This window comes from Fusarium sambucinum, chromosome II, assembly GCF_050947815.1.
Source record: "Fusarium sambucinum isolate potato_lamoka chromosome II, whole genome shotgun sequence".
In the NCBI taxonomy this organism is placed as follows: Eukaryota; Fungi; Ascomycota; class Sordariomycetes; order Hypocreales; family Nectriaceae; genus Fusarium; species Fusarium sambucinum.
In genome coordinates, this window is record NC_139293.1 from 8,712,140 (window position 1) to 8,724,268 (window position 12,129).

The 12,129-nt window shown below is 47.6% G+C and overlaps 4 protein-coding genes across 4 annotated transcripts; all 4 read left to right on the forward strand.

The window, feature by feature from the left end:
• Nucleotides 1-508: 508 nt before the first annotated feature.
• FSST1_009794 (uncharacterized protein) lies at nt 509-1,883 on the forward strand (the record flags this gene model as incomplete). Its single annotated transcript, XM_083226799.1, has 3 exons — nt 509-737; nt 797-1,306; nt 1,351-1,883. 3 exons carry the CDS (start codon nt 509-511, stop codon nt 1,881-1,883), a joined length of 1,272 nt encoding a protein of 423 aa, XP_083085755.1.
• A 731-nt stretch (nt 1,884-2,614) lies between these two features.
• Nucleotides 2,615-3,094, forward strand: FSST1_009795 (Endoribonuclease L-PSP/chorismate mutase-like protein; the record flags this gene model as incomplete). The annotated part of the gene is made up of 2 exons (XM_083226800.1): nt 2,615-2,726; nt 2,781-3,094. The coding sequence occupies 2 exons, from the start codon at nt 2,615-2,617 to the stop codon at nt 3,092-3,094; spliced, it is 426 nt and encodes a 141-aa protein (XP_083085756.1).
• Nucleotides 3,095-3,259: 165 nt separating this feature from the next.
• FSST1_009796 (uncharacterized protein) lies at nt 3,260-5,603 on the forward strand (the record flags this gene model as incomplete). The annotated part of the gene is made up of 3 exons (XM_083223902.1): nt 3,260-4,491; nt 4,556-5,273; nt 5,322-5,603. The coding sequence occupies 3 exons, from the start codon at nt 3,260-3,262 to the stop codon at nt 5,601-5,603; spliced, it is 2,232 nt and encodes a 743-aa protein (XP_083085757.1).
• Nucleotides 5,604-6,719: 1,116 nt separating this feature from the next.
• On the forward strand, nt 6,720-7,997 carry FSST1_009797 (uncharacterized protein; the record flags this gene model as incomplete). Its single annotated transcript, XM_083226801.1, has 1 exon — nt 6,720-7,997. One exon carries the CDS (start codon nt 6,720-6,722, stop codon nt 7,995-7,997), a length of 1,278 nt encoding a protein of 425 aa, XP_083085758.1.
• Between the last annotated feature and the right edge of the window lie 4,132 nt (nt 7,998-12,129).

Below are 12,129 nucleotides of genomic sequence, written 5' to 3' on the forward strand. Positions count from 1 at the left end.
AATCTACATAGTATGCACCTGAGATACATGCTCGGGATTAGGCTCCAATAAACGCGTTACATTGCTGCATGTTTCTGGAAGTATTGTATGATACATCGAGTAGGTATGGTGTAGGTTCCCATGAAAGAACGACCTATTTCATCGTCGACACTTTCTAATCCGATAAAGAAAACATCCAGAGAAGCGAAGATGAGGATGATGACTGCATAGCTGGCTAAAGCGGGTTAATTCAATTATGATCTTGTTGGCCAAACGCAGTATCTTCTTACACAATTTATTCGCGGGAGCGAGTAACAAATCTGCACCACCGATGCAATCCTCTGTGACAGCTGTTTGTCACTCTCGAAAATAGGTAGGATCCAGGCTCCCGCACGTCAGTTGACCATTTCTACCAGTGTTTGCCCCGCACAATTTTCTGCCGTCAATTTTCTTCCCACGCACTCCAGCATACCACATCATTGTCTACAGACGAGAATCACGGCTTTCGAAATCTGGTTCATCCTTCAGGATGTCGGAACATCTCACACCATGGTCTCCTGTAATTGAAGTCACCAGCAAGGTCAAAATCGATGACCTACAGATTGCATTCAAGAGAACTGTCCTTGTTCCGGATGGTAAGACAGACAACTATCTTCCACCGGACCTGGGCGAATTTCCTATGCACAAGGTCGAGGACTATGCTGAAAAGCTTCCTCTCAGCACGGTCGAAAAGGGTGGCATCTTCATCCCCATGTACGGTAAGTTAACTCTACCCGCATCTGTCACAGACTGCTGTCTAACTCTCCTTATTTACTAGAACTCGAAGCTCTGTGGATCAGTTTTGAGTCGATCAAGCGATATGCCATTCGTGTTTTTGTAGGCGGTATCAATGTTGTCTCAGGAGAGCCCAAAGCTTCCAATGCCGCCAAGAGGCAAGACTATCTCGTCGTTCCTGATCAGTATTGGATCGATGGCATCGCGGTGGAGCCGGGAAGGGTCCGCCAGTTTATGGCTTTGCCTCCAGGCTCGCGTCACTCCATCGAGAAGCAGGTGACCGGAGAGGATGTCACTGGAGGTATTCAATTCGAGATAGCTCGTCTCGACGAGATCAAGAACGAAGAGATCAAGAACGAAGAAATCAGGTTTCGTGAGATCGAAAATGAAGAGGCAATCACTCTCATTATCAATTCACCCAACAAGGGGGGGAGTACTTCTCTCAAGGCGTCTCGTATGGATACTATCGCCGACCTCAAGGCCCGGTTTGAGGCCCAAGAGAAGGTACCTGCGTATCTGCTTCGCTTCAGCCATGGAAGACGTCAGCTTGAGGGTGAGTAATTGGGTTTTATCCTTCAACTTGCTAATGGGAGATAGATGATCGTACCTTGAAATCATATGGGCTCCCCGACAATGCCTTCATCCAAACAGCCTCGAGACTTCGCGGAGGTGTGTCCGACCCCTGCCATGAAATGCGTATACTCGCTGGCGGGCGAATATGTCAAGGAATCGTCGCACTCCCCCCGAAACGCAGCTTCTCAAAGACTGTCCCAGTCACTTTCAACGTCCAGGTCCTTGACTTCTCAACCTTCGAGCGGGTTACGGGCAAAACGCCACACGAATGTCCCACTGACGCCTACTACTACGCCAGATGTGGAAAACCCTTCTTCGTCATTTCCGAGGAACTATCGACTATTTGTGGCGAATTTGCAGGCGTGAAGTCCTACTCCGAAGCCTACGGCTACAAAGGCAGTAAACCTATGCCTGTCAATATGGGGATTATGGACATTGTCACCCGACAGGTCCATTCCATTGCTAAAAGAGAATTAATGGGAATACAGGAGCCCGAGACTTCAGAGGATGGCATGAAGATTTATCGGGAAATTGCTGCAGCGTACGGTGTTTATTGATCTTGGTCGAACGTACATGGCGTCACGTGTATATTCACGTGACTGTCATTCTCTAGATCGCAGGCTACTTGGTAGCAGAAAAAAACGGCCTGCTAAGTCTTAGGGTATAAAAATAAGTAGTCTAAGAACCATTACCTAAGAAGCATAAAGTGATCTGCTAATTTCGTCTGTTATGTTTCCGGCGCTCAACTTTTCTAATACCCCGAGGATCAATGATGCAGCAAAGCTACCTGACTCGAGAATTGAGGCGGGGGAGCTAAGAGAACAAGGCCATTTAAGCATATCTATTGGCCCGGCTCGTTCCTGGATGGAATTGCCCCGACTTCCGATTATTTGTCAGATTTGCTCTTGTGTTGAACCGACTTGGCGCGTATGTGTGGGCCATGTCTTGGTCGAAGGATTCACGCTCCAGGGTAATACTCGTCGCTTCATCTAAGGACAAATTCAACGTCCGATGTAAACGACAAATGGGAGATAGTTGAGCCGAATAATGTCAATAACGTTATCTATAACGTTATTCTAGTTGTTATGCTTCATGTTGTGCTTCCTGTTATGCTTGATGTAAGCATGAAGTGTCAGCGTCAGCATGCAAGCCTTACTTCTCGATGATGGCGCCAGGATTCATGCTACGTTATAAATAATAAAGTCAGTACACTTCACCAGTAGACCATCATTCATCAATCTCAATTCAATTCAAGCATATAAAATCTCTCCGATAACATTTTGCAACCATGTCTCACCTCAATTATTCCTCTTATGAAGGCGCTGGCGAGTACCTCACCAATCTGCTAGGTTACAGTCAAGCGGTCCGTGTTGGCGATCGCATCGAGATTAGTGGACAGGGTGAGTTCTAAATACGATAACTTGTAAACTCACGAATAGCTAATTATTTTTCAGGTGGATGGACATTCAAGGATGGAGAATTCACATTCCCAGAGTCCCAGCTCGAACAAATTGACCAGGCATTCCACAACGTGGAGACAGCTCTCAAGGCGGGAGGTGGAAAAGGCTGGGAGCAGGTCTACCGCGTCAATTCGTACCACACAGAAATCACACCTGAAGTTGGTCAAAGAATGGCAGAGAACTACAAGAAGTGGATGCCAAACCACAAGGTCATCTGGACTCAACTTGGTGTCGCACAATTGGGGGCACCTGAAATGAAGGTTGAGATTGAGGTGGTCGCAATTGACTCGAGCGCAACCAAAGCTTAGAAGCAATGATTCAGAACTTAAAGACAAGCTTCAGAATAACTGAATAACTAAATGCATAAATACAAACACTCCTACACAGAGTTTGCACAACAACAATATATAAACACCTTCCCTCGCACAACATCTACGTCAGTGAATTATGCTGACTAACATGACCGAGTCACAATGTTCCAAATACAGTTTAGCGCGGGCAAACCCGGCAAGGTCGCGAGAAAGGTTCTTTTTTCTCGCGACATCATCGTTTTATCCCGCCCACACAAAGACCTCACAAGACGAGAGCGAAAATTAATGATGCGCAACAAGCCCAACAAACCCAGAGCGCCGCGTCGCCGCGATAACAGAGATCGTCCTTATGGAGACTCGGATTCATATCGACCTGGCGACAGGCATGATCTCCCACCTCGACCGCCGCCACATCGCGATGACTTCCGAAACTCGGGAGGTGACTCGTATCGTCCGCGCGTGCCCCAGGGGGACTTCACATTTCGCATGGATAAACCAGCTGGAATGCCAGATTTCCCCGCTGATTATCGTGGCCCGCCGTCCGATAGAAGAGGTCCGCGTCGCGATGGTGGTAGAGGCCGAGGTCGGGGTAGAGGAGGAAGGCGCTGGCAACCCCCGCCTCACCCCTCCGAGCGCGCTTTAGTTTCAGGCGCGACGCAAAACATGCCCGAGGAGCGTCTAGGCGAAGATGGTATTGCCAAGTTCCGCGACGTTGATGAGCTGTCTGATGATGACGAGCTCGAGATGGACATCTCTGACGATGAAGAGGATGAAGGCCCTTCCAAGAAGCGTGCCAGAACTACGAATGATGATGATGGTGATGAGGCTGATGCATCTGGTGATGCTGCACCTAAGTGGTCTAATCCTGATCCATACACAGCTCTTCCCTGCCCCGATGAAAGCACGCGAAAGAAGAAAGATATGGTAAAGCTTATCCGAAAAGCGCGACTCGAGGACCAAACCGGCAAATTGGCTGCGTCAACTGAAGCAGAGGACTTCATCTCTTTTGATCTTACCGAAGACGAAGAGACCAGCGACGAGGAAGAAGAAGAAAGAGAAGCGCCACCCCCTCCTCCGCGTGAGCCTCCTCCCACCATCGAACAACCGCCGCCTCCTCCCCCGAACGCACCCTCTGGACCCAGAGCCGATCGCAACAACGCGCGAACGCCCATGGACGATATCATGGAGGCTAGAAGACTCGCAAATGATGGCCTGGGCTCCCGCAAACGTACTGCCGACGACGTTATCAAGCCCCCCGATTACGGTCAATTGAAGAAGGCCACTACAAAGCCCTCCAAGGGTGCACTGCTACCCAGCTGGCAACCGAAGGCTACTGAGGATCCCTGTCCTTGGGACACTGTTGATCACTCTGCTACTACTAACATGGGATTCCGGTAAGTTTTCTCTCATCGCATGCTGCTTGTCGCAGTTTCTCGTCGCCTATGCTAACCTCTGCAGACTACACAAAGAGGTTATGGACTTTTACGAATACGTCAGACCCCGCGATTTCGAACAACGCATTCGTGACAACCTCGTCGATAACCTCCGCAAGGCTATGCGCCGCGATGGTCGAAACTTTGCCAGTGCTTCTGTTCATCCCTTCGGTTCCTTCATGTCTGGCCTTTATCTTCCCACTGCAGACATGGACTTGGTCGTCTGCTCAGCAAGCTTCATGCGGGGCGGACCCCCAACATACCTCTCTGCCAAGAGCTGGTTATACAAGTTCCAAAAGTTCCTCGTCGCCCAACAAGTTGCCGAACAGCATTCTATTGAGGTTATCGCCCACGCTAGAATCCCTTTGGTCAAATATGTTGACAAGCAGACCGGCCTCAAGGTTGATGTTTCATTCGAGAACTTGGGTGGTGTCAACGCGATCGAGACTTTCCTCCAATGGAAGGACCAGTATCCTGCTATGCCTATCCTCGTCACTGTGATCAAACACTTCCTTCTCATGCGCGGTCTCAATGAACCTGTGAATGGTGGAATCGGTGGCTTCTCCGTTATTTGCTTGGTCGTCAGTATGTTGCAGCTTATGCCACAGGTTCAAAGTAGAAGTCTGGTCCCAGAGCATCATCTCGGCGAGATGCTCCTCGAGTTCTTTGAGCTTTACGGTTACGACTTCCATCACGAACGCAACGCCATCTCTCTTACGAGACCAGTTGGCTACGTCCGCAAGGTACGTCGGCATTCATCGACAATCCCAACCACTGCTAACCTTGACCAGTCTCACGTCAACAGTCTGACATACAAGAACTACGACCGTCTCTCCATCATTGATCCCAACAATTCTGCCAACGACATTTCTGGTGGTTCATCCAACACCCCAGCCATCTTGAACCGTTTCAAGGACGCTTTCAATCTCTTACGTGACAGGATGAGTGACATCGCGCGCAATCCTAACAAAGGCAACATTCTTGAGGTGATTCTCCAAGGTGATTACTCGTCTTTTAGAATGCAGCGGGAGTATATTCGTCATGTTCATGAGAAGCACATTGGTCCCTGTTGATTGTTTCGCCCTTGGTAACCAATCTCATCCGTCTCTATACTGATACCCGTTCATTGTGCATATTGTTTCATGCTGGAGTTGTTTTTATTTGTGGTCACGAGGCATGGATATCTAGATGGATCGGCTATGGAATGGGTGGCTAAGAAGACGTATATGCCTTCTTCATTTTCCTTCTCTCTGTTTCTCTTTGTTTGCATGTATAGTAACGCCCCGTCATGATATGGAAAGGAAGCATCCGGTGGTTATTTGCTTTCACTTCTCTTTTCTCTCTGCCGTCATGGCGTACATACTGGCATTGTGCCTTCGTGTGGCTACGAAGTATATTTCATGAGGGGGACAAAAGGGCCTAGTGGCCTACAACAATTGGACGATTTATCTATCCTCGACTTGGGACTCTTACTACTAACATCTCTTCTTCGCAGTGACGTTCGACGATGTGACGCCTCTACTAATACTTTTAGGATTGGCTCTTGTTGCCCTTTTTCTTCGGTTTATCGCTGTTGAAACGATCGTTGTCTTTGGACGACACCTTTTCTCACTGCGTACTTTGCTTGATGCAGGGTCGTGGAGAGGAGACTGGAATCACTGAGTGGATGAAGTGTTCCGGAGCCACGGTCGTTGGATGTTGTAGAGACATGATGGGGTATCTTGGATTTGTTGCTGATGATGGGTGCTGGAAGGATGTTTACTTAGAGTAGCGAGTTCGGTATCGAGAGTTGTCCACTACCGATCCTGGTCCCCCTTGAAAATTCGGCTAGATCAAATACGACGCCGGATATTGGGAGCATGACATTGCCGTTTTATAAATAGTACCTTGAGCTTCTAGAAGCCTTCAGTTGGTGGAAATGTTGCATTGACAGGCGCCTTGGCACATCTCAGATCCCTGATCCGTCCACTCTTCGATCACTCCCATTGGATAATATGAGCTTTTACGAGACAGCTGTGGAGTTAAAGACGGCCCGCGTCCTCTTTGGGGAAGCAATGCCAGTCTCGGCAGTCTGATCAGGAGGTTTTCGGTTGCTGGTATATAGAGTGATACATATCATCTGCATTTTTCTCTTTCCTTTTTTACTTTACCGGCTATTACCCTCGTTAACAATAGCAACATTCGTTATCATGTTGGCATTAACCACTCTCGTTTTATCTTCCGCCTGGCAGGCTGCTGCCCATGTAATTCCACGCGATGTGGACGACTCATTATTGTCCGGCAATGACACAACAAACGGGACAGAGCCCGTACGTGGAGACTACACATGGAATCCAACCTGCAAATTACCATCTGCAAAGGGCTTCATGTTTCCAATGGGCTTTGACAAGTTCGAAAACTGTGTCCCTGCCATAGGAGAAGTGAATGCTCTCATGATCTTCGTCGACTTCTCAGATGCAGAGGATGACAGTTCTCCCAAGACAATGCACGATAGACTGGTACCGGAAGCGGTTGAGTGGTACAACCAGGCTAGTTACGGCAAGCTCAAGTTGAACGTCAAGGCCGATACGTCCAAGTACTACCGCATGCCCAAAGAAGCCGCCTCGTACGGGTGGATGCAGGGCGGTTTCTGGCAGGATAACTATATCAACGACGCCCTCGATGTCTTCACCGCCAACGGCACCCGCGCTGCACCTGAGGCTGACTTCCTGTACATGGTACCTACTGGGCGTGCGGCAAGCTCACTGTCACGTTCCATCACGCGCTTTGAACCCATCTCCACACGCCACGGCAAGAAAGTAACCTACAAAAAGACCGTGCTCATGGCTGCCACCGACTGGGATCTTCTATCCATGACTTTAGTCCACGAGACAGGTCATGTCTTTTGCATGTCAGATTACTACGCTTTTAACGGATACCAGAACCAGTATGTTGGAGAATGGGGTGCCATGGGCATGCACAGTGGCATGGCACCTGACTTCTTTGCCTGGGATAAGTACCGACTGGGTTGGATCGAGGACAAGGCCGTTGACTGCGTTTTGGAGGCTGGAAACACAACTCACGTCCTCACACCGCTGGCGTACAACATGGATGGAAAGAAGGCCGTCATTATTGCTCAGAGCGAGATTAGTGCTCTCGTTGCTGAGGTCCGTATTGCTACTGGATTGGACGGAAATGTCTGTGCCCCTGGTGTTCTTCTCTACACGGTCGGCACAAGGATCGGAAACGGCGCCCTTGAGGTGATTGATGCGACGCCCGATTCTATGGGCTGCGTTGGGAAATTTGAAGACAAGAATGATGCTACCCTGTCTTTGACGTTGGAGGGAAGTCAGTCCATTGCATATGCGCCTGTTAGCTCGTTGGAGATTCCAGGCTGGGATGTCAAGGTGACATTGGAGAGCGTCAAGGGCACGGACTATACGATCCGCGTGGACCGCAAGACAGACGTCAAAACTGATTCATGGTAGTATAGAGTATAGACTCATTAAACTAATTCTTCTGCGACGATAGCTAAATGATCTCCTATAGCCAGCTACTCCTTATCCACCCTCGCAATGTTGTTTTCCAGGAGTTTTGTCACCCAACCCCGGTTGGGAAGTAATTGTACAGGCCTAAAGACAAACGACTAGATTAGCTTATGAAGCTTATCAGAGTTTTAGACCATTCATGTTTTTACCCAAGTCTTGGATTCTTCATCGACATACCCGATTCGACAACCAATATGTCAAAGGGAGCCATCCAACGTAGGCCTCGAGACCTTCGACTAGATGCGTCATCGGTGGGTTATGTACGTTATCCTCGCAGTGTTAGGGATGACTTTTTCCCTAAGTATATAACCGCTTGTGTCCTAGCAGGTATAAGAACGACAGCTCAACACCAACAGCACCGGGGAGGTTTAATCAACACGGGGGACTCCTACAGCGGACGATCCCAGAGGTCGGCCACCAACGTCTAATGGATGGCATCCAGGCGCGCCCTCTCCGTGTATCCCTCATGGGTAGCACGTGACCGATGGTTATAGTAACCATACGGACATTCCACGAGGAGCCAGTTGTGCACCTCTGCCTGCCTATAATACAGTTGGTCGTTATGCCAAAACTATTGTTTATCATTGTAATACTTACTGAAGAGCATAGGTAGCAGTTTCTTCTGCCACCCAGGCCATCATCTCCCGCCAGTCCTCCTCCATCCACCAGGAGAAGCTCAACAGAGAGTTTTCGACCCACTGTAAATGGTATCGGCCACCCCCAGATAGGATAGGGGACGGACCCCGTGCAGGGCTTCCAGAACGACATGGTGGATGGATACCCGGCCGCCTGTAATATCGTGCATGGCGCGAGAACGGGCTTGTACCAACTCTGTCGGTTCTTGCCGAACGACTTCAGGTCTGCCAGGCTCATGGCTGCCGTGTAGTATATGCCGCCATGGTGACCAAATCGGCTAACTGGTCGATCTGAAGAGCACCAAGCACTAGCTCGTGCCCGGATTCCTTGGCGCCGGTGGTGCCACATATCCAAGGGCTGTCACCCCCACTGCTGCAAGGTTGGCCACCGAAAAGAGAAATATCTGACCCTGGGACAGGCGTTTGCTGTAAAGTCATCCATCTCTTTTCGAATACCATTCAGGAGGGGAGTCGGGAAGAGGGATAGATTCAGGAGTTGATCTTTGCTTATCGCCCACTGGCCTCCTGCATGGTTGAGTTCGTCTTAGCCTCCTTATGTGATAAGCGAGTTGATCGTCGGTGCCGTGGAGTTCCGGTCGGCGGCGGTTTGGGGCAGCAGGGAACCGGTCACTGATGGCATCCCAGTAAGTTCTTGCTAGCTGATTCTACTAACGCTGAACCAGCTTGCATTGGCGTCGGAGCGTAATACTTATGCAACCTTCGCTGCTGGAGAGACCACTTCCTCAGAAGCCGATTGTGCTTCTCAGCTTGACTGCAGTAGTGTGGTTAGCTGTGGGGTTCTTCTGTTATAGGTATTTCTAATTACTTACTCAACGGGGTTCTGTCTGTCTTGCACCAACTGGTGCAGGTCACCTGCTCGTTTCATGTGTCGGCGCGGATTTCGAGCGTATCGTATTTCTGAGAGTGTGAAGTCTCAGGGCAGAGGACGGATCCCGTATCCGTCTGCTCGACGACAGAGGACGCAAGGGGGACGTCGAATAGAAGGACACACCATTTTAAAATGAAATTAAAAGAGGTAAGTATAGGTGAGAATTGGATGTATACTAAGAGGCAGGTACATGCCGGGTTAGGTAGTATCAGCAGGCGCACCTTCCTTATTTCCAGCTTGATGTTTTGCCACTCCCCCCTCTCTCTCTATTTCTACTCTACGCTCTTTTTTTCTTTTTCGCTATAGTCAGCTTGGTCCTTTTCTTTTTCAACTTTGTCATCGAGATCACAATGATCATTATCCACGACGCACTCGACCGTCAGTAGCGCTAGCCGTGACGCGCATTCTCCAGACCTACACTTCAATATCTCCATTATCATCGTCATTACCACAACACCATCGCTATCCATCTAACTATCAGACGAAATTAGTAAGACAGTTTATGATTTTTATTCCAAAGTCTTTAGTCTAGAGTCTTCGGTTATTTATCTTCTATCCTAAACGTTACGACTAACCCACCTGATAGACCCTATCGACAGCACCGCCGCCACGAACTCCGTCGATATCACTCATCTTGCCCCCATCACCATCGACATCGCCATCATCATCTGAAGACCCTCTACCAACTCCCCCTCCCGAATCCGCCTCTTCCAAGGAACAGTCATCACCGCTGGGATCCCTTTATGTAGGGTCTGACTCTACGACGACAGGTCCTAGCCAGGGCTGCTTCCCTCAGGGTTCCCCGGCTTTGGAAAAGCGTTACTACAGAAGATTATGCAGCCAAGCATAATGCGATGCGGACGCGTGGGAGGGTTCGCTTTGAGAAGAGCCGAGGCCAGCACAAGCTGATGCAAAATTGGCAGAATACCCTGGCCGAAGAGTATATGAACAGGGTTCGAGAGTGGGATCCCAGAGCCCCTCACCCTGTATGGCGCCCATACGAACTCGTGGAATGGTTACAGCGGTTCCTGGCTGGCCATACTCTCCCCATTGAGGACCGTGAGCAAAACTGCAGAGAAATGGCCATAATGGCGCAGGAAACGGCTTTATATGCCGTTGAGTGGGAACCCTCTATAGGGTCTGACTTTATGACGACCCTCCACTGGATTGGCTATCATGGAACGCTGCCGTGCCGATACCTGCTAGGACACAAGCAGGTAATGTGTTTAAAGAAAAAGTCATCTCTAACACTGCGAGGATAATGTACATAATCAACCGTCGACGCATCGAGTCAAAACGAAGAATAGAAGTCTATGGTGGAATCATTGAGAACCTTTGATTTGAACATTGTTGAAATTTGATCTGCGCGGACAGATTAACCTTTGTTGAAAACCTAGAGGAAATTGAGAAGGCCTAGGCGAAAACTTAAGGATCATAAAAATCATGGTGGAATCATAAACGATCCAAGATTGTGACCTAAATATCATAAACTAACCTAAATGTTTCGTTTCTAGGGCCCACGCAGTCACTTCGTCTATCCGTGTCTATGGCCACGCCTGCTCCTGATTTGACGTGTGCTGCTAGACATGTCGGCGCAAGATGGTTAGAAACTGTCTCTTACTCTAACCATAACCCCGACCTTCATCGAGGTTGGACGGTGACACTCTTGGAGAACATCGTGGAGAGAGGGGGGGGGGGATAATTTTGAAGAAGAAACTGCCAGAGACACACAGCTGGCTTCTCGAGAATTGGACTAATTATTTCACCGCGCCCGGAGACAACCAACGACATGAGAGATATGTAGAAGGTCGAGGTTGTCAGAGAATATGTTATTTCCAGAAATATAACCAGTCAATTACAGCCTAGCCTTTCTCATATGCATGCCCCCGACAGGGCAGAAAGGTTAACATGATGCAAACTAATGCAGAAATCGTCGAGTTTGCAATATTCAATGCTTGCATTTGGTAGTAAAGTACAGAAATCAACACGTAACATTTAATAGGGCCCCAAGAGTAGGGCTAGGTTAAGATATATCTAGACCCTAGTTAATAATATTATAAATCTCTTATAATAGAAGCAGCATTATTTAGTTAATTAACTAGATAATCTGCATTAAGCCTTTAGCTTTAGGCTTCTTTATCTAGACTTCTTCTAGTTATATATTTATAATCTTAGGCTATAATTAGTATATTATAACTTAAAGGCTTTAGCTATAATTATTATTTGCCTTTTTAATTAATTAAATTATTTATTATATAAAATAATTAGCTTATTAAATACTTTAAAGAACTTATTTTATTATTTAAATAATTTAATTTTTTCCTTTAAGATAACCTTTTTAAGCTATTATATTTTCTTTAGCTTTTCCTTTTTATTATTTTTATATAAAATTAGAAAATTTAATTTATAAATAAAGGCTATTAGCTTAATTTTTATAAAGGTATTTTTCTTTTTTATTATATTAAGGTTTATTATCTTTATATATAATTTAATATTTTTATTATATTTAATTATAATTTTAATTATATTAAAATATAAGCTATTAAAA